Source organism: Urocitellus parryii, chromosome 6 (genome assembly GCF_045843805.1).
Source record: "Urocitellus parryii isolate mUroPar1 chromosome 6, mUroPar1.hap1, whole genome shotgun sequence".
NCBI classification, from domain to species: domain Eukaryota; kingdom Metazoa; phylum Chordata; class Mammalia; order Rodentia; family Sciuridae; genus Urocitellus; species Urocitellus parryii.
In genome coordinates this window covers 56147139-56172509 of record NC_135536.1, presented here as the reverse complement: position 1 = coordinate 56172509, position 25371 = coordinate 56147139, and the positions used below count along the sequence as shown (strand labels likewise).

The 25371-nt window shown below is 34.1% G+C and overlaps 1 protein-coding gene across 2 annotated transcripts in view; it reads left to right on the top strand.

Moving 5' to 3' along the window:
- The first annotated feature begins 305 nt into the window (after positions 1–305).
- Positions 306–25371, top strand: part of Mis18bp1 (MIS18 binding protein 1) — a 30755-nt gene continuing 5689 nt past the window's right edge. The window contains exons 1-12 of one of the 2 annotated variants that reach the window (XM_026412661.2): positions 306–846; positions 4687–4791; positions 5065–5546; positions 8036–8109; positions 10585–10715; positions 13612–13699; positions 14620–14777; positions 15011–15150; positions 16047–16143; positions 18520–19390; positions 22334–22506; positions 23158–23318. In XM_026412661.2, coding sequence (XP_026268446.2) covers positions 306–846; positions 4687–4791; positions 5065–5546; positions 8036–8109; positions 10585–10715; positions 13612–13699; positions 14620–14777; positions 15011–15150; positions 16047–16143; positions 18520–19390; positions 22334–22506; positions 23158–23318 — 3021 coding nt within the window. The remainder of the gene's footprint in view (positions 847–4686; positions 4792–5064; positions 5547–8035; positions 8110–10584; positions 10716–13611; positions 13700–14619; positions 14778–15010; positions 15151–16046; positions 16144–18519; positions 19391–22333; positions 22507–23157; positions 23319–25371) is intronic. The other variant, XM_077800049.1, reaches the window with a different exon arrangement.

The window sequence follows — 25371 nt, the reverse complement described above, 5'->3', positions numbered from 1 at the left end:
GTAAAATTAAAGATCAAGTTGCTCATCTATTAAAAATAATAAAAATGAGACTTTAAATAAATAAAATCCTAGTCAGATTTGTGAGCTGTATAGAATATCTAGTGTTTTTATAAGTAGTTGAACCTTTTAATTGAGATATTGTTATGGAAAGCAAATAAATAAAACTTTCTGCACTAACCCATGATGATGATTGGTTTCCCATCGAACTGCAGGTTTCTCTGGACCGCTGCGGACAAACTATCCTGAAAATTCTGCTTGACTGGATTTTCTGTTAGAGGGATTTTGTTGCTACTGTCCTTATCAAGATGATTACAACACCTTTAAAACATCCAAGAATTCATTTGTCTTCAGAGACCTCTTCTCAAAAAAGAAATATGTCCATGGATGCAATCTTTTTTGACAACATTCCTTCAGGCACACTTACTCCTATAAAAGATTTGGTCAAATATCAGAATTCCTCTTTAAAATCTAATGACCACAAAAAGAATCAGTCTTTAGAAATGACAACTCCTAAGAATAAAAACATATTTCAATCTACCATGCTAACAGAGGTTACTACATCTAACAGTTGTCTTGATATCAGTGCTATCAAGTCCAACATGGATGCATTAAAAAGTAAAGCAAACTATGAATCACCAGGAAAAATATTTCAAAGAATGAAAGAAAAAGTACTGCGTGATAAGCAAGAACAAGCATCAAGAAACAATAGTTTGTTGGAACCACCGAAAAGTGAAAATCATAAAATCTTTACTCCTAACAAAAATGAGAAAAAACTATTGCAGCATACCTGCTTCTATGAAGAAAAGGAAAACAACTCATTCTTATCAGATAACAATTCACTAAGAGGTTAGTTTTATCATGTGTTGGCTAAACAGCTGTAAAGTCGTAAGTGTTTTAATGAGTCAGATATCTTAGGCGCTTGGGATACAGCTATGAACAGAAAGCTTCAAAATCTCTGCCTCTGTGAGCATAGGTCACATTCAGGTAAATTAAAAGAGTATTTTTTATGGTATAGTTGAAGAGGAAAAGCAGAAAGAAGCAAAGAAAGGAAAGGCAGAATAAGGATGATGGGGAGAGTTGGAGGGTGTTGTAATTTTCGGTGGAATGGTGAAGGTAAACATCAGTGAGGTGGCAGTTGAGCCCAAAAATTTGAAGGAAGTGATAGATACAGGTATTTTGAGAAATGGAGCATGATCCAGACACCTAAGTAACAGCTGAACATGCCTGGAAAATTCAAGGATCAACTATGAAGTTATTCTGCCATGGAGTAATAGACTGCCCAAAGAGGAGGGGATAAGAGAGGGTCAGATAATATAGAACCTTATTGGTTAAAAAAAAAAAAAAATAGGGGCTTGTTTTTTACTGTAAGCAAAATAAGAAGCCATTGGAAGGCTTTGAGCAGAGGAATAGCAAGATCTAATTACGTTTTTGAAATATCACTCTGGCTATTGATTTGAAATAGAGACACTACAATTATACATGTGACAATACTAACTTGGTCCAGGAGGTGGGTGTGATTGAATTAAAAAGTGGTTAGAGTCTGGGTATATTTTGAAGGTAGAATCAATAGATTTGATTCATAGGCTGGGTGTGGAATATAAAAGAGAAAAAGCAATATAAAGAATAATTCCAGGTTAGTTAGTTGATTGGTTGGTTTGGGGTTTTAGCCTGACCAACTGGAAGGATAATTTAACTGAACTGGTGTAGATTGAAGGAAGAATGGTGTGAGGACCTTGTTAATTTTTCATCAGGTTAATTTTGGTATGACTGTTAGAAATTAGCATATAAGTCAGTTAGACTGTTGGGAATTTTTAGTTGGGATTTAAGGAAATTATAAAGGGCAGAGAAGGACTTTTGGGAATTATTAGCACCAAATCATATTTAAAGCTGTGAGATTAGATGGAATCATCAAGGAGTGAAGTGTAGAAAGAGAAAATGTTCAAGGTCTGAGCCTGTAGTACTCTAACATTTAGAAGTTAGAATAAAGGGTAGAAGGCCACTGAGAAAGGTGTTTAGGAAGAAGGAGAACCAGGAGAATGAAGCTGAAGAAGCTGAAAGAACAAAATACTTAAAAATGGAAGGAATCACGCCAGGGGCTGTGGCTCACTGGCAGAGCACTTGCCTAGCACATGTGAGGCACTGGGTTTGATCCTCAGCATGACACACAAAAATAAGCAAATAAATTAAAAGCATGCTATCCATCTACAACTACAAAGAAAATTTTTTTTAAAAAATGGAAGGAGACATCAACGATGTCTGATTTTGCTAGTAGGTCAAGTAGGCTAAGATTTGATCCTTGGACTTAGTGATTTAGAGGTCACTGATGACTTGAATGAGGGCAGTTTTGGTGGAATGGTAGGAATAAAAATGTTACGAAAGGGTTCAAGAGAGAATGTAAGTAGAGAAATTGGCATGGTGACCATAGATAAAGTGTTTCTGAGGGAACAAAGAGGTAATGAGCATTGTTAAAGAGTATATTGTAGTTTTTAATATTTGGTGAAATAATAATATTTTTATATGCTTTTGGGAATAATTCAGTGGGAAGAGATGAATGGATTGCTTGTATGATGTCCTTGAATAGTTGAAAGGAAATAGAATCTAATGCATAAGTAGAGATTTGACCTTAGCTAGGACACAAAATTGTTAACAAAAACGAAGGCAGTATGTAAATACAGATACTGGTGGGTCATTGTAAAATTTCACACATGGTCTGAAATATGAAATAAGATCATCAACTGAGTGAGGATCACTTGGATTTAGTGATTTAGAGGTCATTGACTTGAATGAGGACAGTTTTGGTGGAATGTTCAAGGCTCAGACCTTGAACATTTTCTCTTTCTAGACTTAACTCCTTGATGATCCCATCTAATCTCACAGCTTTAAATATTATACAGTATTAAAATTTGAGGAGGTGGAGGTTTGAATAGTATAGGAGAGGAGAATAGTTAATTATCTAGGCTTAAATTTGAGTTTCTGGGTGACATTAAAGAGCTACTTGAGATTTGTGGGCATGAATTTAAAGGGGGACCAATAAATATGGTTGTAAGTTTTCCTCTAGCCCTGTTTAACTGCATAGATGCTGGTGTGGAATAGGCAGGAGTTAAATATTATCTGAGTTATAATTTTGCCAAGTAAGATGTAGTGACAGAAGGACAAAAGAGTTAAGGATGAGTACAAGAGTATAACAATTAGCCATGAAATTTAAGCTTCTTTTTATGACATCATTATAATAAAATCTTTATATCAAGATTTATAAGTCCAAAGTGGTATACATATTAAAGCATAGTCATTTCTTATTTTTTTCAAGTATAATTTTTTTTTTTTTTTTTTTAAGAAAATCCCAGGATAGTTATAAATAGTCCCATTTTTAGTTTTTAGTTTTCGGCAGACACAACATCTTTAGTGGTGCGGAGGATCGAACCCGGGCTGCACGCATGCCAGGCGAGCGCGATACCGCTTGAGCCACATCCCCAGCTCCTCAAGTATAATATTTGACATTAAATAAACCCAGTTTTTCTTTCTCTAGCACAAATTTAAATCTATAATCATCCCGTTCATGAGTGAAAGAATCTCATTTCTATACACAAGAAACATTCAAGACTTAGGTTGTATGCTAGGTGCGGTGGCGCACAACTCCAATCCTAGTGGCCTGGGAGAATGAGGCAGGAGGATCACACATTCAAAGTCAGCCTCAGTAAAAGCAAGGCACTAAGTAACTCAGTGAGACCCTGTCTCTAAATAAAATACAAAATAGGGCTAGGATGTGGCTCAGCGGTCGAGTGCCCCTGAGTTCAATCCCTGGTATCCAAAAAAAAAAAAAAAAAAAAGATCTAGTATGTAAATCAGAATAAAGTGTATAAAGTGCAAGCAATACCAGAAGTCCTTATTTATCGTAGATGTCAATAGACTTCTGTGCCTTTGAAGGCCTACAAAAGAGATTTCAAAGCCATATAAATTATGGTTAAGTCTGCTATTAGATTCTCAACATAAAATTTTTAAAGAATAAGTAACTGCTCTTCAACTGTTCTTTCATGTTTTAGAAATTTATAGAAAACAGAAGCAGAAATTTCAAGCCTGGGTGGTATTTCATGCGTAATCTTAGCATACCCAGTTTGTGGCAGCACCAGAATTTTATTCCATATTTTAGGTTTCTAAGTCTAGTAGTATATTATTTGGTCCCCTTCTCCTTCACTCCCAGAGTTCTTGGCTGGAAGTGTGAATCAGCCTGTAGGCCACTGTGTGAGACTGTCCATCTGTCCTTTAGTCAGGTTCTCGAGCAGGGCTTATGCCCAGCTACATGGGGCCTTGGTATCAGTTCAGATGGTTGGTGTGTGTTGCTATATGAAGGTCAAGCCTGTCCTAGGTGCCTGAACCAGGAGCCTTGTTACCCCTTGCATGAAGTAGGGCCAGGGCCCAAGATACTGAAAGAAATAGTAAGTATAGTTTTGTCTATATTGGGCAGATTAGACCTTAGAGAAATTTATGTATGTATTTATACATATATGGAGTAAAGGCATGAAAAAATAATAAAGGGAAAATTTATATGACGGTCATGTTTTGCAAAAGTGCACCATACTAGTTTGATCATTATTGAACCTAAATGTCTTTATTTCAAGAATATAAATAGGCATTTTTTTCTTAAGCATAACTAATACAGTTCAACTTGTTTTTTAAAAAAAAACTCAGCCTCAGTTCAAGAAGTTCCTCTAGAATCATCAAATATTCTTCCCATTAAACAAAAGATTCAAGAACAGAAGGAAAAGAAAGCACAACTGCACAATTTAACTTATGGTAAACTGTTTTCTTATTTTGTTTCTTTTTTTAGTTTGTTAGTTCAATGTATTGTTAAATGTTGTAGATAATTATTTTCCTATTGTAGGCAATAAATATTGACTGTGGACAAAAGGTTGGATTATAAAATCCAGAGGTACTCAGAGAAATACTGGGTAGAAGGGAGGTACATTCCTAATGTGAAGTCTTTTTTTTAATATAAGAGTTTTAAATTGTTATTTCTTTTAATTTCATGTGATTCTTCTGTAAATTTTATTTTGTGTTTTTTTCCAGAACTTCCAGTTCTAAACCAAGAAAATGTTTCAGTTGCAGAAGTATCAAATAAGGCATTAATTAGAGCTCAACTAACTAAACAAATTCTGCACTCAAAAGAGAATACAACTGGAACCACCAATTCCGAAAAGGACACGTTTGTTTTAGAAGGCAATGATTCTGCTTATGAAAAATTCCAAGATACTAATGTTGAGATTCTTAATACTAATTGTGTTCCTATTAAAAATGGTAATCAATTAATGGTTTCTGATAGTGAAGTGATAAAAGATGGGACTTCACAAGAAGAAATTAAGGAACAAAATGAAAAGTCAATATCTATAATGACTTGCCTTCCAGGTTCCATGAATGATACATGTAAAATTATACTTGCAAGTCCAAGATTACATGTAACACTACCTCGGAATTCAAAAAGAAATATTTCAAAGCTTTCTCCTCAAAGTGTAATTCAAACTATTACAAATGAAGTTAAAAAAAAAAGTCAGGTAGGAAATTTTTTAAGGCAGATATTTATTTCTGTTTGTACCACTTGTTCTTAGCTGTGTTTTTTTGTTTGTTTTTGTGATTCTAGGGATGGAACCCAGGGCCTTGCGCATATTAAGCAAGCACACTACAACTGAGCTACCCCCAGAACTGTTACTCCTCTTTCTTTAAGAGGTTGAACTCTAATGCACATTTCATGTTATATTATTATTTACTGTAGCAATAGTGTGGCATGATAAAAAGAACAGTGAACTGAAAGTAAGAAGACCCAGTTGTTAATGTTTATATTTCTCTATTTCTAGTTGCACATCCTTCAACAATTTACTTATGGACTTTAAGGATGAACATTGAATTCATTCCTGCTCTGAAATTTTCCTGCCTGATTTTGGGGTACAAAGAGAATAATTGGGAAAAAAAAGGAATTAGAGCATCTAAGGATTTGAAGATGTACGATGTAGAGTGATTCATAAAAGAGTTTTTTAGAACATCAAACTCTGTTACATTAGGATAAATTCTCTGAAGGAGTTGGAATGGAAATACAGGTTTAAGAAGAAGGGTAGGGCTGGGGATGTGGCTCAAGCGGTAGCGCGCTCGCCTGGCATGCGTGCGGCCCGGGTTCGATCCTCAGCACCACATACCAACAAAGCTGTTGTGTCCGCCGAAAACTTAAAAAAAAAAAAATAAATAAATAAATAAATAAAAGTTATAAAATAAGGTACGTGGAATACATTTAGTTATAAGAATTACATCTTTAAAAAAAAAAAAAAAAAAAAAAAAAAAGAAGAAGGGTATATGGGGCTGGGGTTGCGGCTCAGCGGTAGAGCACTTACCTCGAATGTGCAAGACCCTGGGTTCGATCCACATACAAAAATAAACAAGTGAAATAAAGGTGTTGTCAACTAAAAAATTTTAAAAATATATAAAAAAAGAAGGGTATAAGTTTACTTATTTATTTCAAAATAGATGTATTCAAATTTCATCTGAATTTTATTTATTTTCTGGGGTACCAGTAATTGACCCCCAGGGGTGCTTAACCACTGAGATACATCCCCAGCCTTTTGTGGTTGTTGCTGTTTTAATATGTTTTAGTTGTAGTTGGACACAATACCTTTATTTTCTTTATTTGTTTTTATGTGGTGCTAAGGATCAAACCCAGGGCCTCAAATATGCTATGCTACGCAAGCACTCTACAGCTGAGCCACAATCCCAGCACCCCCAGCCTTTTTTGTTCATATAGCTCATCTGTTAACTTTGTTCAATTCCATGCTCCAAGACTTTCCCTAACTATCATATCTGAAGAATCATTCCAATTATCTCACATCTTAAACTTATTTCTATTAGTAATTATTGTCTGCTGACATCTTAATCTTTATCTTTTTGGATGCTACCACATTACTTGCCTCCTGCTTCCACCAAACCCCCCCACCACCAGCCTTCCTGCCCCCCCCCCCACGAGGGCAGCCATTTTGGTTTTTGCTACATCCCCATTGTCTAGAACAGTGTATAGAACTCAACAAATATTTACTGAATAAACAATGAATGGATTCTAGAGGCAGCAGAATTCCACAGTTTGTGACCCTTTTGTGCCATTAATTAGATGTGTTTGACATGAACAAGTTATTTAACTAGATTTTACAGTTTCTTTATCTGTAAAATGAAGGTTAGAGTACCTGCCTCCAAGTGTTATGAAGATAGCATGTGTTAATACAGCTTAGGTACTTGGAACAGTATTAGTATTAGTTTTTACTGTAATATTATCTTCATCTGACCAATGCTTTGATGTATCTCAGGTAGTTGCAAATGTGGGAGTAGGGGAAAAAAGAAATGTTTTTTATTTTACTTTGCCCAAGTCTTACCTAGAATATTTAAAATGAACATAATTGAGCGGTAACAAAGACTATCTTCCCATTTTAATATTTTCTGATGCAGTATAAAACCACCACTAGAGAATTTGTCTTTATATGTAAATGTATAATATCATATAATGTAAATGACAATTCAAATTAGTTATAAATTTTGGGTTTTGTTCTCATCAGAGAGAGTTTAATCTTAAATTACTATGAAATATAAACAGGTTTTTTTTGCATAGATGTTCATAGAAATTTTTCCGCTTGAATGGGATTTTACTCACACTAAAAAATTAGTTTTCTGAGCTATTCAAATACTTTCACTTTGAAATAAAATGCTACTAAATGTATATTACCAGCAGTCACCAGAGTTTATAGAAAATTGAAATGCATCTGTACATCAGCTTTATAAAAAAAATGGTCTAATTGTTTAAGGGACAAAGCTGATAGTATGTAACTCTTTTTTCTTCTAAATTATTAGGTCCCTTATGATAATTGGTGTTTTAATAGATTAACATTCTTATATAGATGAGTATAAGGAATTGCTAGGATTACTTAGATCTAAGTTTTTTCTTTATAATTTAATTTGTAATGTCTATCCTGGAAGTAGTATAAGACATGTTCTTTGCTTAATGCTTGACTAGGTAATCCAGCTTCAAGAATGGATGATTAAAGTCATCAATAATAATACTGCTATATGTGTAGAAGGAAAACTGATGTAAGTATAACATTTAAATATTCTTGTAATAAAATTTAAGAGGGCATTTGTCTAAAAGCTTATAAGTAATACAAGAGGGCTGGTGTTGTGACCTAGTGGTAGAGTACTAGCCTGGCATGTGTGAGGCCCTGGGTTCAATCCTCAGCACCGCATATAAATAAAAGACCCATTTGCAACTTAAAAAATATTTAAAATAAATAATAGTGAAACCAAGCACAGTGATACATGCCTGTAATCCCAGTGATTTGGGAGGTTGATGCAGGAGGATTGCAAGTTCCAGGCCAACTTCAGCAATTTAGAACCAATATAACTTGGTGACAAAGCATCCTTGAGTTCAATCCCCAGTACAAAAAAAAAAAAGTAAGAGAAATAGTATCTTTCTATAAAGCTATAAAAACTTTGTCATAAGGTTATAAAGGCAAAAATGTACAATGGTTATGCAGATACTCACCATATTGATTGCTACCAGCTTTCTTAGTTTTTGCCTGTTTTCTCCAATTGTTCTTTAAATAGTGAGAGCTCAATTTTATATGGTACTTTATTTTTTTTCCTGAGGTGCTAATAAGTAGACTGGTATTATCTGCTAATTATGAATGATCACTTAATATTTACTACTTGCATTTTAGTCCAGATTCTCAAATCTAAATTGGGACAACCAGATATAAATTACTGATCCAGAAAATAAATTAAAATATTGAAAACTTTGCCATATAGCTACATATTAAGTAATTGTCGCTTTCTGGTTCACCCTAAAATAAGAGATTCATCTAGGTATGTGGGCTTTGCCTAATTCTGCCACTCTGTCAGCACCAATTTTTATTTTCAAAACCTATTCTTGGTGGTAAAACAAATTTTGTAATAAATAGTATAGGATTTCAGTATTTAAGGTTTGTACATGGAAGTTTATAAAGTATGTGTTATTCACTTTGCTTGTCTTGTGCCCATTTCCTTAATATCCAAGATGTAGTATAGATTGTCTTTAGGAATCCTATTATTCATGCTTACACCAGAATGACTTAGGTTATTTATTTACCCTCTTTCAGGCTCAAGTTTCTTTATCTGTACAATAAGAATATAGTATTACATACTTTTTTTTGCAGTACAGAGACTGTACCCTAGGGGCACTCTACCACTGAGATATATCCCCAGCCCTTTTCATTTTTTATTTTGAGACAGGCTCTTACTGTCATTTCATTTTTATTTTTAAGATGTGGTCTTGCTGTGTTGCCCCGGCTAGCCTCAAACATACTATCCTCCTGCCTCAGCCTCCAAAGTTTCTGGGATTACAGGTGTGAGCCATCACACCCAGCCCTGTAGATCGATTTAAGAATTAAGTGAGTTAATATTTGTAATACAAAAGAAGAGTGCTTTTTAGTATCGTTTAAATGTTAAATAAAGCAAAAAAGAATGCCAAGGAGAGAATAGTGTATTTAAGTATAATATGAGTTTTATCCCATTGGCTGAGTTAAAATAACTTCCTTATTATGTTTGTAAATAGCATGTTATTATCTAATGAGTGAGAATGTTCAGTATTCATCTTATCTTCTTATTTTTTTCTGTTTTACATTTATTCTTAGCTTATTTAAAGAATATGCAGATTTATGGGCCAGTGATTTGCTACTATAGTTTGTTTTTTCCAAACTGACATTTCTTTTTAGTACTTTTCCAAAATGGAAGATAAAAACATCTGGCTATGTACTGTGGGAAAACACACACATACACAGAAGATTAGATGGTTCTGATCTGTTTCTGTTGTGATTCATAATTTATTATGAATAAACTAAAGCAATTGATTAATTATGTTTCTATAATAATCCTGGAAGACCAAGGAGGAGGATCACCAGTGCAGGATAGCCTAGACAACATAGCAAGACCACATCTTAAAAAAAAAAAAAACTACATTTCTGCACAAAATTCGAAACATTAAAATCTGATTAAAGGGGCTGGGGATGTGGCTCAAGCGGTAGCGCGCTCGCCTTGCATGCCTGCGACCCGGGTTCGATCCTCAGCACCACATACCAACAAAGATGTTGTGTCCGCCGAGAACTAAAAAATAAATATTAAAAATTCTCTCTCTCTCTCTCTCTCTCTCTCTCCTCTCTCACTCTCTCTTAAAAAAAAAAAAATCTGATTAAGGGTCACAGAAAATGTTCTTTGGAAGCTTAGTATCAGTTAAGCTGAAGTTGCAAATATTGCCAGCACAAGATAGAGAAAGCTCTGCCTCCATCCTAATGATGTATTTTATATCAGGGACATGGTTTAGCCACAGTAAGTTTCTTAGCACATACTCTGAAGATCACATTAGTTAAGCAGTTAAGTTCTACTGTAGTGTTTGTCACTCAAATATTAACAATATTGGTATTGTTACTGTAGCTAGAATGTAGATGTATATATGTACTTTGTGACTCCTGATAAAATGTGAATAATTTGGCCTTCACTAAGTTTTTTTTGTTTTGTTTTGTTTTTTGTTTTTAGAGACATGACTAACATATATTGGCACAGTAATGTAATTATAGAGCGGATTAAGCACAATGAACTTAGGACTGTATCAGGCAACATTTATATATTAAAAGGATTGATAGACAAGATTTCCATGAAAGAAGAAGGTAAATAAGTATTATTGTTAATTGATAAGTTATTTTAGTAAGTGAAGCAATTAACCATGTTTCTAATAGTAATATATATGTGTGTATATGTGCTTTTTTAAAATTACGAATAAATTAAAGCAATTGATTAGATTTTGTAAAATTTACATAAGAATTTTACAAAATCATTTTCTTGAATTTCATAATTGTTACAGTTTAAGTTTTTGTGATTTAAAAATTCAAAATTTCCTATTTATAAGGAACTGCTTTATAAGAATATAATTGAGCTCCTTGGTTTCTGTCTCTATTAAACCTCGCTGACATAACCCTTTCCGGGTATAATCTAATTTGCATATTCCTTGCATACAGCTGAATGTAGGTCAAAAAACATACCCAAATATTCTACTTTAAATTTTTGATTACCAGCAACAAGTTATAGTCCAGTTCTTTAGTGGTCCCTTGGTGATGCTTGGCAACCTACTATATTTCCCTAATTTATTTACTTTCCCATCCTTCCTGATTACTATTTCACGTTTTTTTAAATCTCCACTCCCTTCTCCCCCATACATTCTCAGGTAAAGAGGATAGAAGGAGAGGGGAGTACCTGAACAATAGGAACATTCAGAAGAGAATTTCCCCACTGCATTTACTTACCTGTTTACATCCATACCCGCTTTCATTGTGAATGTACTATCCATGTTCCTATGTATTAGTCTTTCCATTTAAATACTAGCTCCATTTTTCTTTTACTTGAGGACATCACTCCAGTAATTTTCTCCTGTTTCAAAAGCAAAACACTGCTCTTTTAAGCATACCTCTTTCAGCCACTGCTCTCATTTACATAAAAATAACTCAGAAGATTTACTACAGCAGATTTTTCTTGAGTTCTCTCCCCCTTTTTTCTAGAATTCTCTTTAATCATGCCTTAACCCCCATTTCTTAAGCAAAACATCCTATATGAAAGTCACCAGTGGCCTCTACATTGATAGATCCAGTACACACTTATACTGGATTTGATCTACCTACTTCCTTGAGATACTTTTTTAATTTGACTTCTGGAATACCATATCTCAGTTTTCATGCTTCTTCACTGCCTGTTCTTTTTTAATTTATTTGTGTATTTCTCTCTTCTTTACCTCCAAGTAATGGGGTAACTTAGGGTTCTTTGTACACTTATTTATGTGCTGAATCGTTTTAGGTTTGAAGTGCCAAATGCCAATGTTGTAATAATTTTTTTTTTAGTTGTCAATGGGCCCTTATTTTATTTATATTCAGTGCTGAGAATCGAATCACACATATATGCAGGTGCTCTACCACTGAGCTACAACCCTAACCCCCAATGTTATTTTTCAAACCAAGACCTCCTCTAAGTATCCAGTTCATTTTCTATCTATTTGACATCTCCATTGAGATGTTTATAATTATCTCAGATTTAATATCTGATCTTCCTTAAATCTGCTTGGCCAATACTCTTCCCCACTTTTCCATGCTTCTGCTGAATAGCCTAAATCCTTGGAGACATTTTGGGATGGCAGAGTACTAGGGATTCAACCCTGGGGTACTATAGTACTGAGCTATATCTCTGGCACTTTTTAATTTATTTTTTGTTTTGAGATGGGGTCTATCTGAGTTACTGAAGCTGACTTGAACCTGCAATCCTTCCATTTCAGCCTCCTGAGTCACTGGGATTATAGACATATGCCATCATGCCTAGCTCCTTAGAGGCATTTTTAAACCTTTTAGTTTCTCTCATACCCACGTCTAGTTTATCAGTACAACTTGTTGGCAGTATCTCCCAAAACACCTTTAAAACACTGATCTCTATTGCACCACTGTAATCTAGACCTACCTCATATTTTGTTTCAGTGTTTTGTTTGTTTAATACTGGGATTGAATCCAAGGGTGCTCACTAAATTGTTTAGATCCTCGCTAAGTTCTAAGATGGGTCTTGTACTTACAATCCTTATATCTTAGCTTCCTAAGTCACTGGATTATAGGTGTGTACCACCACACCCAGCCTTTTGTTTCAATTAATATAATAATTGTCTCTTAATTAGTCTCTCTTAATTAGTCTCGTTCTTTTTCCACTCACTTACCCAGACTCTTCTCAGAATAGCAGCTAATACAGTTCTATTAAAGTAAGTCAGATCTTGTAGCTTCTTTGCTCAAAATCTTTCCATAGCTGCCCATCTTACCCTAAATAAATATCCAGGTCCATAAAATGACCACAAAACTTCAAATTATAATCTCCTGTGCACTGCATCTGTTATCCATTTGTGTAACCTTCTAATACTAACCCCTCATATCACTGGAACTACACTGATTTTTTAATTTTTTATGTATTTATCTTTTAGTTGTAGATGGACACAATCCTTTATTTATTTATCTTTATGTGGTGCTGAGGATTGAACCCAGGGCCTCATACATGCTAGGCTCTATTCCACTGAGCCACAACCCTAGCAACTACACTGATTTTATTACTTCACAGTCAGACCAGGTATCCTCTTGCCTCATGGCTTTTTACTTTCCTCTGCCCTTCTTACATTCTAATTCCACATTGCTACATGGTTCATTCCCTCTAATTCTTTAGGACTTTTGCTTAGCATTTCAGTGAGGTCTTCCCTGACTATCCATTTTTAAAATCGCTGTTCTCCCATGAACATCTTTATCCCCCTTTCCTGCAGAACATCTAGCAAACAGGACATTTACTTGTTAGTGTGCTTAACTGTATATACTAGAAGACCAGTTCTACGAGGTCAGAGATTTTTATTTACCTTGTTGACTGCTGAATCCTCACTAAAAATGCTGCACATAATAAACAAAAGTACATGCTTCTTGACTGATTCAATAAATTAATGATATGTCTTTAAAATTCTAGGCTTTTAGATAATTGTTTTTGTCATTTGTCCTTAAATAGGATATCCATATTATCTCATAAGGAAATTTATGTTTGGATTTCCAGAAAATTGGAAAGAATACATTGATAATTTTCTAGAGCAATTAAGGTAAAGTATTCTTTTAAATTTTAAAAAATGAACATTAATAAAGTATAATTTATGTTAATAAATGTATGCATTTTAGATGTAAAATATAATGAACTTCACATACATGTACTTGTGTTTTGGGATGGTACCAGTTTTGAAGTTCTTTTTGATCTCAGAAGAGTTTCAGGAAAAAATAATACTTTATAAGTATTTCTGCCATGTTGAATAAATCTAAAAGGGAAATAAAACTTTCAGCATATTTCTAGAAATATTCTTCATTCACCTACCCTTTGAAGGACATAATGCTGTTTAATACCTTTTTTCTTTTCATTAATTCTCAGTAGTTATTCACTATCAGCTACTTAACAGACACTGTAGTTAGCATTGAAAAAAATAGAGTTTAAATAATTCTTGTCCTTAAGGAGCCCATAGGGGATACAGCGCTTAAAGTTAATCATAGTAAAAATAACTTATAGGGACTAGCAGTTTTTTGTGTAAGGGACCAGATGGTAAGTATTTCTGTGAATATGTTGTGTCTGTTCCAGAAACTCTACCTTGGCAGAAAAGTAACCATAGGTTGTATGAAAATGAATTAACCTGTCTGTGTTTCAATGAACTTTATTTACAAAACAGTCAATTGGCAGGACTTGCTCCATAGTTTTCTTGTAATATCAGCTTAAGTAGGAATTAAGAGCATACAATAGGAATCAGTTATGTTTTTATGAATCCTCTGATTCAATATGTTGAACTTGAGTTCTTTGTGGAATAGGGATGGAAATCTGGAAAAAATCAAAATGTAACATTAAAAAGTACAGTTAGCTGGGGGAGGGGGAACTTTATCTGAGGGGTTTCCTTTATTTTTAGGTTTAGTTGTTTTTGTTGTTGTTGTTTTGTTTCTTAAGGAATAATATTAGAGAAAAAAATAATATAATTGTCTTTAGGGCTAATGAAAAGAACAGGGAAGAGGCCAGAGAAGAACAGAAAACTGCAGGGTTTGACTCTGACATACGAAAATCAAAGAAAAATGATGCAGAAGAAAACCAAACATATGTCGTCCAAAAGGCCAACACCACTTATGACCTTGATTGTGATAATTTGGGTATGTTTGGTCTTTTCTCTTGGTATAGAGGTAGCTGACAGACTTCTGTTTCATCCTTTTGCCAAACTATAATAGTCTGCTTTATATGCACCACCACCACCAAAAAAGTATGAACATTAATTTATAGCCCTTTCTAAGTAAGTTTTTTTTTTTCAAAATAGGCTCTTTAATGTAGAAAAGCAGCTTACCTTTGCTGTAATCATTTATTGAACTGTCCATTATTGTACTTACAGAAATGAAGAATATTAAGTGTAGTGGATTGCCAGGACCTACAGAAATAAACAATGGCTATAATAATTGTCAAAATAAACCACCAATTGACCAAGTAAATAATACTAGTCAAAATACAGGAGGATCTTACTTTTCTAAGCAGGTAAGTTATTTACTGTACACTGCTTGTTTAGAGGGGTAATGTTGTACTTGAAAAGGTTTAAAAGACACAAGTGTTATAAGTACCAGTATCAGTTTTGTGGGTCAGTCCAACCTCAGAAACTAAAAGTAAAAGGGACTTTATTTGGATCTTAAAAAAAGTGTTCCATAGAAGGCTGGGAAAAGTGAGAACTTATATTGGACAAATGGTGTTAATCTACTATAAGACAATAACAAATTTTTTTTTGTGAAGAAACTGCTGTTAGTGTTGAACAGGTACTAGCAATAGGGCCATGTAACCAAGAGAAAAAAGAAGAAAAAACCCATATATATGTAGTAAAAATATCTGTAAAATAAGAATCCACTAACTTAACTCTCTGGGCACAGTGTAATTATCCATTCTAGCTGCCTGAAGTCAGAAGGCAACCAAAATCCACAATCCTAGGTCATAGTTGGAATCTTCTTGTACAAGTCTTCACTTGAAATCCTCCTGAATCCATTTTGAAAAGCTCTTTTAATATTGTTTTTATTGTGACTTTGCTATAATTCTCATAATTTTTCTTTAACTTTGGAACTCTAGGTAAATGTATTGATATTTCTTTTCCCCAGTCTTTAGTTGAAAAGTGAAATTTAGAGCTGGGTGTGGAGGTGCATGCCTATAATCCCAGTGACTTGGGAGGCTGAGGCAGGAGGATCTCAAGTTTGAGGCCTCCCTAAGCAACTTAGTGAGATCCTATCTCAAAATAAAAAACAAAAAGGCTTGGGGATTGGCTCAGTGGTTAAACACCCTCTGAGTTCAATCCCTGGTAACCCCCCCCCCCCAAAAAAAAAAAATGTGCTTAAAATCCTGTTTAAATGGTAGTTGTTGAAATAAAAGCAAATTATCTCCTTTTTTTGAAGGAATTGATTGGAAATAAAGAATATAAAAAATTGTCTTCAAAGAAACATAAAAATTGTGAAGAGATAAATAAAAGGATAATTAAAAATCAGAAGCACGGTAATATATTTTTAATGATTTTGTAATGATAAGAAGCTACTGTTAAAATGTTTTTAATATGTTAAACGTGATCTTATAAAATTTTTTAAATACCTTTATTTGTTTGTTTAGTGTTTTGTGATGCTGAGGATCAAACCCAGGGCTTTGCACGTGCTAGGCAGGTGCTCCACCTCTGAGCCACAATCCAGCCCTCAAATTTTTTAATTGAAAACAATAAACTGGGGGCTGGGGTTGTGGCTCAGTAGTAGAGTACTTGCGTAGCATTCCCGAGGCACTGGGTTCTATCTTCAGCACCAAATAAATGTAAAATGAAGTTATTTAAAGAAAAAGAAAACAGTAAACTGTTTTAATGGCTTTAAATTTTTTTTACATGAAATGATTTATATAATAAAATAATCAGTTACTTTAAATACTACGTTATGCACAGGCCTACCTTTTCAAGTCTTGGTACTAAATAATTTTATTTAGATTAAAAAATTATACATAATCTTAAGTATACTTATAGAACTGTTCAAAGACTGAATCCTTTCATTAAATGAATACTATAAATTAGTTTCGTGTTGTATGCATTTTTTAGAGTGATTTAATTAAAATCCTATGTATCAAAATTTAAAGAGCCTTTCTCTAAATATTATTGAGTTCAAAATTGAACATTTATTTAAATCCATCAGCCTAATAGCATTTTTTTCTTTTTATTTTTTTTTATTCCTATATATGAAAATGAAGAACATTTATAAATGTGGTGAGGAAAGCAATATTGCTTAGATTGCCGAGTTCATACATATTAGGTTAAAGTATTCAAAATAGGCAGAATCTTTGTCAAGATTATTTAATAAAATGATTTAAAATATTCTGAATAGAAATGTTTTTTTCAAAATTATAATTTCAAAATTTTCCAATTTTCAGTTGAACACTTGAATTATATGAGGAATTAGGAGAAAATAATTTCTTCATGATTTGAAGATCTATGACGCCAGTGAAAAATCTTACAGAAGTTTTTTGGGTTACTTTGAATTAGTACTACTTCTTCACAAATTATATTTTAGAGGCTTTTTTTTCCATATTCAATATTATTATTATTTAAAAATTTTTTTAATTGTAGATGGACACCACATCTTTATTTATGCATTTATTTTTATGTGGTGCTAAGGATCAAACCCAGTGTCTTACACATGTGAGGCAAGTGCTCTACCACTGAGCTACAACCCCAGCCCACAGATTCAGTATTATGTATTAGTCTTTCATTTTGTTGTTGATCTTGTAAACAGTAGCATATAAAATGTATAGTCTGTTGTTTTATGATTGGTATGCTGATTTGAAATTTATATGTATTTATAATTATAATGGGAAATTTAAATTTCAAATTTCACTTAGTTTAGCTTCTGGTTTCTCAAGTTTCAAATTAGAGCACTGCACTCAACATATTTTCTTTAGTGACATGATATGGTAAAGAATTTTCAGTTATTTAATTTTGGTTACTTTCCCATGATAATTCATGGAGTTGGCAGAGATTCAGTGAAGGTTTGTCTCTGACTACCTTCAGGGTTGAGGTAGAGCTATAAAGATTAGAGTTCCATGTTCTTGTAATTCCATCCTTAACTAACACAACTATTATTTCATATTTTACATGTCTAGTCAGGTTTAGTGACCTTAGTGGTTTTCTTAATATCTTCTAAATATTTTAGTTCCAGAGAGTTAATGTAACAAATATTTGTTTAGTGTCTACAGTATACATACACATTGGTACTAACAATAGCAAAAATGTCTGAACATGAAAATAAAGTTCTTATCATTAATGTTTTTTTTCCAGTCTAATTAAAAGAAAAGATTAATATGCAATTATAATGCAGGACTCATTTTTAAACATAGCATGACTTTAAGTGTATGTTGGAAGCTTAAAAGAATAGCTTTCATTCAAAAGAAAATTTGTAGATTAACTGGGTTAGAGAATAAAACCAAAACAGGTATTAATTTGGTTTGTAGAAGAATGAGGAAACTTTACATGTAGAGTGAAAAGCATTAAAGCCAAGAACCAAGCAGATGCGAGAAATAGCCAATGGTCTGATAGAATATGGTTCAGATTTGAGGACAGTGAAAGAGTGGAACTTTATTGAAGGCCTCTCAGAGGAGCTTGTATGTGTACCAGTAGACTGAGAAGTCATTGGTAGGTTTGTATAAATAATCTGGTATGCTTAAATTGAAAGAGGAATGATTTAAATTTACCTGTGCTTCAGGAAGATTAATAGGACAGTAGGATATACAATGGAACTTGGTAAAAAATATTGTATATTTTATGTTAAAATTTTTTTCTATACTGAAATTTATTTAGACCTAATTTGAGATTTTTGTTACTGTTTTTGTCTTGTGAAATTAAAGAGAGAACTGAAGAATTGGATGTACCCATTGATATTCTAACCTCAAGAGAACAGTTTTTCTTAGATAAAGAAAGAAAATCCATGGCTGTCAAGCAGAAGAAAGCTTATGTTTTAGTAACACCACTGAAAACTAAAACATTGATAAAGCAAAGATGCATGAAGTATAATCTGTCCTTTGGAACCATTAAAGCAATAACAAATTCTGCAGTGCCAAAGCATCAAGAAGAAACTTACAAATCAGACTTAAACAAAACTGTAAGTCCCATGAGTATATCCACTGAGACTCTGGAAAATACATTTGAGTGTAGTGAGCGTCATAATAGTGAAAACAAGGAAAATTGTGATGAATGTCTTTTACTCACTGTCAACCAGAAAATAAAAACGCCTAGCCCTAAAAATGAACAAATGGTCACCTATGACTTTAAGAAAAATGCCGGGTCACTATCAAAATTGAAGAAAACTGAAAATCAAGAAGCTATGTGTTTTTACAATCATCAGTCATCACTAAATTTGTCAAGTGAAGAGAGTAAAATAAAAAAGGAAATTAGAAGGAAAGTAGAGGTCGAGAAAACCAGAGCAAGAAATACCAAAGAAACAATGGTTCAGCTGAGAAAAAGCACAAGAAATTCCACAAGGACTATCTCAGTGATTTCAGAATCTGAAACTGAGGAAAGTGAAAATGAATTTCATATTAAACAAAAGAAAGCTAGATCTTCTGCTAAAGAAACTCTTCTGAAATCCGGTGTTAGGAATAAGCTTCCAATTATTGAGGGAATGGGATCCGATGAAACTAACAGGCATCCCTTAGAATGTTTACCTTCATTAATTCAGGATGATGAATGGAATGAAAAGGAATCAGAGAAACTTCATTGGTAAGTAGTGGCTACAAAAGTGTTAAAGACATAAAATACATCAGTAAGGGGCTGCTTTAGTGACTTGTAACCATTATTACTTTAAGATGCCAATAGTGAGTTTTCAACAGAGTGAGATTGATCTGTTGTGTCTGTTGCTGGTAACTCAGGTATGATAAGAATTGGATTTGTCTACATAAATTTCACAGTGTGGGTAATGTGGTAGTACAGAAACCAGGTAACAACTGAGTAATCAAGAATGAATAGGAGGGTAAAGACATAAAGACAACCTAGATGGACAACCCAAGAAATTTGGCAATGATGGGGAATAGAAAAATTTGGGATCAAAAGCAAGTGTGAAGATAAGGGAAGCTATTTGGTTGCTAACCTGCTTATTTGTAAGATGGCTGATGCCAGGGTATAATGGTATGCTGATGGAAATGATCTAGTGGAAAAAAGGAAAAAGTGATTGATTAAAGGAGAGAAGGATAACTGGAACATTCTGTTTCCTTTGTTGTTGTTTTTTTTTTTTTTTTTAAAGAGAGAGAGAGAGGGAATTTTTTAATGTTTATTTTCTAGTTTTTGGTGGACACAACATCTTTGTATGTGGTGCTGAGGATCGAACCCAGGCCGCACGCATGCCAGGCGAGCGCGCTAGTGCTTAAGCCACATCCCCAGTCCATTCTGTTTCCTTTGTATCCCTCCAACCTTATAACATTTGGTCAAATCTGCTTTCTTGAAATATTTTTCCTCAGGCACTTCCATGGCATTGTACTCTTCCAATTCCTAAATATTCCTCCTCTAACTTATTTTATTCACTAATTTACTTATTCATTATCCCTGGGGATTGAACCCAGGGGTGCTTTACCACTGAGCTACATCACCAACCCTTTTTTATTTTTGAGATAGGGTCTCACTAAGTTTAGGTCCAGCTGAAGCTGGATTCAAATTTGCAGTCCTTCTGCCTCGGCCTCCCAAGTTGCTTGGATTATAGGTATGCACTTCCATGCATGGCCTCTGCTTATTTTCAGACAGAGAAGGCAATTTTCCTTCTTACTCTTCAGATTCTTATTCTAGGCTGCTTTTGTGCTGTGGTATCCCCCTTAGTGATCTTATGTCCTCTCAAATTCCAACTCTCTTTTTAATATAGTGATTTTGAAATCTATCTATCTGGCCCTGAATTCTTGTATTTAGATATTGCCTGGATATCACTTTATAAGGTTTGACTTAATACAATTAAGGTTAAGAGGTTTATTTTCCATTGATAAAACAGACTTCCCAAATCCTCTACCCACTTTGCCTGCCCATTTCAGCTTCTGGAAATGTAAATCTTCCAAAGCTAGGTTTAAATTCTTTGTCATTATTTCTTTAAAATCTCATGCCCATAAGGATTGGTTCCACGACCCCTCAGGATACCAAAATCTGTGGATTTTCAAGTCGCTTAAATAAATTGAATAGTATTTGCATATTACCTATTATACATCCTCCCATATATTTTAAATCATCTGTAGATTATTTCTAATACCTAATACAATGTAAATTCTATATAAACAGTTATCATTAAAGAATGAGAAGAAAAAAGTGTATGTGTTCAGTAGAGATTTATTTTATTTTTCCTGAATATTCTGATCATGTCTGTACACATTCAGATTTTTTTTCCTGAATATTTTAGTCAAATCTACAGAGGTGGAACCACAGAGATAGAGGGCTGCTGCAAATTTTGTCAAAGAAACAGTATTTGAAGTAAAGACATGATATAGTTGATATAACACTAGCATCCCTAATCTGAAATGTTCCAAAATCTAAAACTTGTTGAGTGCTGACAAATGCTCAAGTGGGAAATTCCATACCTAATCTTACATGATTGATCATAGTCAAAACACAGGCACACTAAAAATGTACAAAATTACCTTCAGGCAAGGGATATAGCTCAGTGGTGGAATGCTTGCCTAGCATAAAGGAGGCCCTGGGCTCAAAACCTAACATTTCCAAAAAATAATAATTTACTGGGGCTGGGGTTGTGGCTCAGTGGTAGAGTGCTTACCTAGCATGTGCGAGGCTCTGGGTTAGATCCTCAGCATCCCATAAAAATAAATAAATAAAATGAAGCTATTGTGTCCAGTTACAACTAAAAATATACATATATTTAAAAAACAATAATTACTACTTTGGGTTTATGTGTATATATGTGGTTTATAAAACCAATTTCACGTTCAGACTTGGGTTCCATCCTCATTACATACAAATACTCCAAAGTCTTCAAAGACAATGAAAATCTGAAGCACTTCTGATCCTATCCCAAACATTTTAGATAAGGGATACTCATCCTACACCATTTTTAAACTAATTGGTAAGATAAATAAGATAAATTTTCTGCTTGAATGGTCAACCTAAGTACAATATATAAAGTCTTTTTATTGTGGGAGGTAATATGTATACCAGGTTCTAAACAAATTTACAAAGGAACTTTTAGAATGAGTTAGGAATTACCTTATGTTTCTACTTTTTTTTTTTTTTCCAAATTTTGGTTCCCTCAATTAAAAGGGCATTTTCTTCTCAAATACGAAGATCTTCAAATTACACTGGAATGAAACTAAGCATAAGACCTTTTTATAGGGGAGGGGCCTGCGAATATAGTTAGGTAATAGAACAACCCCAGGTTCAATCTCTAATACCACCAAAACAAAAACAACAAAAAAAGGTTTATCTTCTGGCATAGTCGGCATTAATAAGATTTACAAAACAGTATATAGGAGTCATTTATGCCAAAATTTTCCCAAATCATTGATTAGATGAACTTTGGGAAAAAATTTTTATTTATTTATTTTTTTTAGTTTTCGGCAGACACAACATCTTTGTATGTGGTGCTGAGGATCAAACCCAGGCCGCACGGATGGCAGGCAAGCGCGCTACCGCTTGAGCCACATCCCCTCTTCTTGTTTAACTGGTTTTGGTCTTCCACAGTGCTTTTGCATCTCTACCAAAGTACAAACCTGGTTTCTGGTCAGATGTAGCTAAGGCAGTAGGTTCTCGAACTGCTAAGGAATGCCAGAAGAAATACCTGGAAGATCCTCGAGGAAAAGGACCCCAGAAACATGTGATTAAGAAAAAGCAAGCCAATCCCAAAGGTCAAAATGGTAACCTTTGTAATTTTCCTAATTTTCAGTGTAGACTTCTAATCACTCACCAATTATATTTTATATTTATCCATAGTCTTATTACAGGTATTTTTTTAAAAAGTGTTATCCTATATACCTACTTCTGTCAGTAGTAGCTTTGTAGCCTTGTGCTTTGAATTTTTTCTAGGAAATCGTAAATTAGATACAGAGATTTGGTACCCAAATTATTATTCTGATTATCTAATTTGATTTGAGGCCTCTTGATTAGGGCTCACTAGTGATTCACAAACAAGAAAACGATGAGAATAAATTTAATTTTCATAGTCCCAGGATTACATGCTTAGGTCCGTGGTTGCTAAAAAAAGGTGTTTTATTTGAGAGAAATCCTATAAGATTTAAAGAGATAATTCATTAAGGTTTTACATTTTAGCTAAATAACTAAATCAGGCATTTAGCAGCAGGGGTATGGGACATAGCCTTTCTCACAGAGTAACAATCTCTTAAACCTCACCTTGCCTAATCTTAGTTTAATGAGTTTATGTAGGCTAATCATACTGCATAGATGTCAATGTAGAAAGAATCATTTGTTAAAATAATAGAAGTTGTTAACTATATAAAGCAGTTAATATATAACTAAATCTTTATCAAAATGTCTTGATGACTCTTAAGGTGAGAGAAAGAATGATAAAAAGCAGAATATTAAGATAACTGCCAAAGTGGGAACTCTTAAAAGGAAACAACAAATGAGGGATTTTCTGGAACAGTTGCCAAAAGATGACCATGACGATTTTTTCAGTACAACACCTTTACAAAATCAAAAAAGAGTATTGGTAAGAGTCTCAAATGTATGAAATCATTGTTTTCTTAACCTATACTGACCTTTTTTGGGGGGCGGGGGTACCAGGGATTGAATACAGGGGCACTTTACCACTGAATCCCTAGTCCTTTTATTTTTTATTTTGGAAGAGAGTCTTGCTAAGTTGCTGAGGCCAGCTTTGAACTTTGATCCTCCTGCTTCTGCCCTCCAAATCACTGGGATTAGAAGTATGTGCCACCACACCCAGCTTCTTATATTGCCTATATTTTATTTATATCTTTCATTTTTATTTATGGTAGTGTTCATTACTAATATTTCAGCCCAAGGATGGGTAGCTTTTATAGATAATGACCAAAGAGTAGGATAGGAAATAATCTGTATGCCATTTTCACCAGTTTCCAGAGTCTGCCCTTCAGTGGTTCAAACTTAATATTGTAAAACCAAATAGGAAACAAATAAATAGTCAAACATATATGTTTAAAATGTAAAAAGATTTCAAGATGACCAAAAAGAGGTTCTGGGTGCTCACCTTATCCTTCTCCACAAAGAAGACCAGAGCAACAGGTGGATGGAAAACTGCATTCCAAGAGTCTAGACTGTTGTAGCTTGACATCATCTTGAGAACAGTCACAGTTGGAATTCAGACTTCCCTAGGGGCCATAAGCCTCTGTATATCCCCATCTCCTAGGCCCTATAGATATTCTGCTGTACTAGGACAGAGGGCTTCAATCTCACAAACACAATTAGACCCAGAGTGAAATTGACTGCACTATGCAGGCCTGCACAATGCCTTATGTTACAGTAGGTGGCTAAGCTCAGCAGTATAGGACACCCCCAGGACCCAAGATACCAAGGCACTTCCCCACTGGAACTGCACCCCTGCATTTTCACTTCCCAATAGAACTAGCTACCCCATTGGCTACCTGTCATACCATTTCCAGCACCAGGCCTGAGAGTGCATACCCCAGACTGCCTCTGCTAAGTATACATACTCAATACGCCAGCATTGCTAGAGCTGGCACTACTCTACACCCCTCCAACAGTGGAGTTCACACCAGTGATGCTGAAGAATTCAACAAGAGGAACTTAGCAATTATACATGAAAACTAAACATACTCTTGAATAACCATTGGCCAATGAGGAAATATAAAAGTAAATTAAACAATTTCTTGAAACAAACTAATAAAAACACAACATGCCAAAACCTATGGAATACAGCAAAATTCATACTACGGAGAAAATTAGCAATAAGCACCTATATTGAAAATGAGAAAGCTACCAAATAAATAGTCTAACACTATAACTCAAGAAACTAGAAAAATAAGAGCAAACCAAACCCAAAATTAATAGGAAAATAATAGTAGATATGAGAGCAAAATTTACTGAAGTAGAGACTAAAAAAGAAATGCAAAAGATCAATGTAATGAACAGCTGAGTAGATTTTTGTTTTGTTTTGTTTTTCTAGGTACTGTGGCACACACCTATAATCCCAGCAAACTCAGAAGGCTGAGGAAGGAAGATCCCAAGTTTTGAGGCCAGCCTGGGAAACTTAGTGAGATCTGGTCTCAAATTTTTTAAAAAACAAGGGGCTAGGCTAAGTGATAAAGCGCCACCTCCCCACCCACCCCCTACCCCTGCCGCCCAGTTCAGTCCCCAGCCATGCAGAAATAAATAAATAAGCAAATAAGTAAGTAAATAAATAAATATAAAATATGTATAGGTACATAGATGTGTATATCTATATACCTTCTGTGTTATAGTCTTTTTTAAAAAATAAGTTAAAATGTTCACTGCTAACAAAAGGAAATCTGATATTAACAGTCATATATCAGTAACATCAATGGATTCATAGCTTTCAGAAAGCATACTGTGGTAATATATTACAAAAGCTATAAAGATGAATTCTATTCTTCAGAATTCATCCTAAGAAATTCAGAAGCTTAAAATCTTTGCAAATACTCATTCCAGGTTTAACTGTATAGCAAAAACCTGGAAATGAATATACAGTAAATGTTTTTCATAAGCAATGAAATACAGTATAAATATGAAGTGCTAGTTTAAGAGTT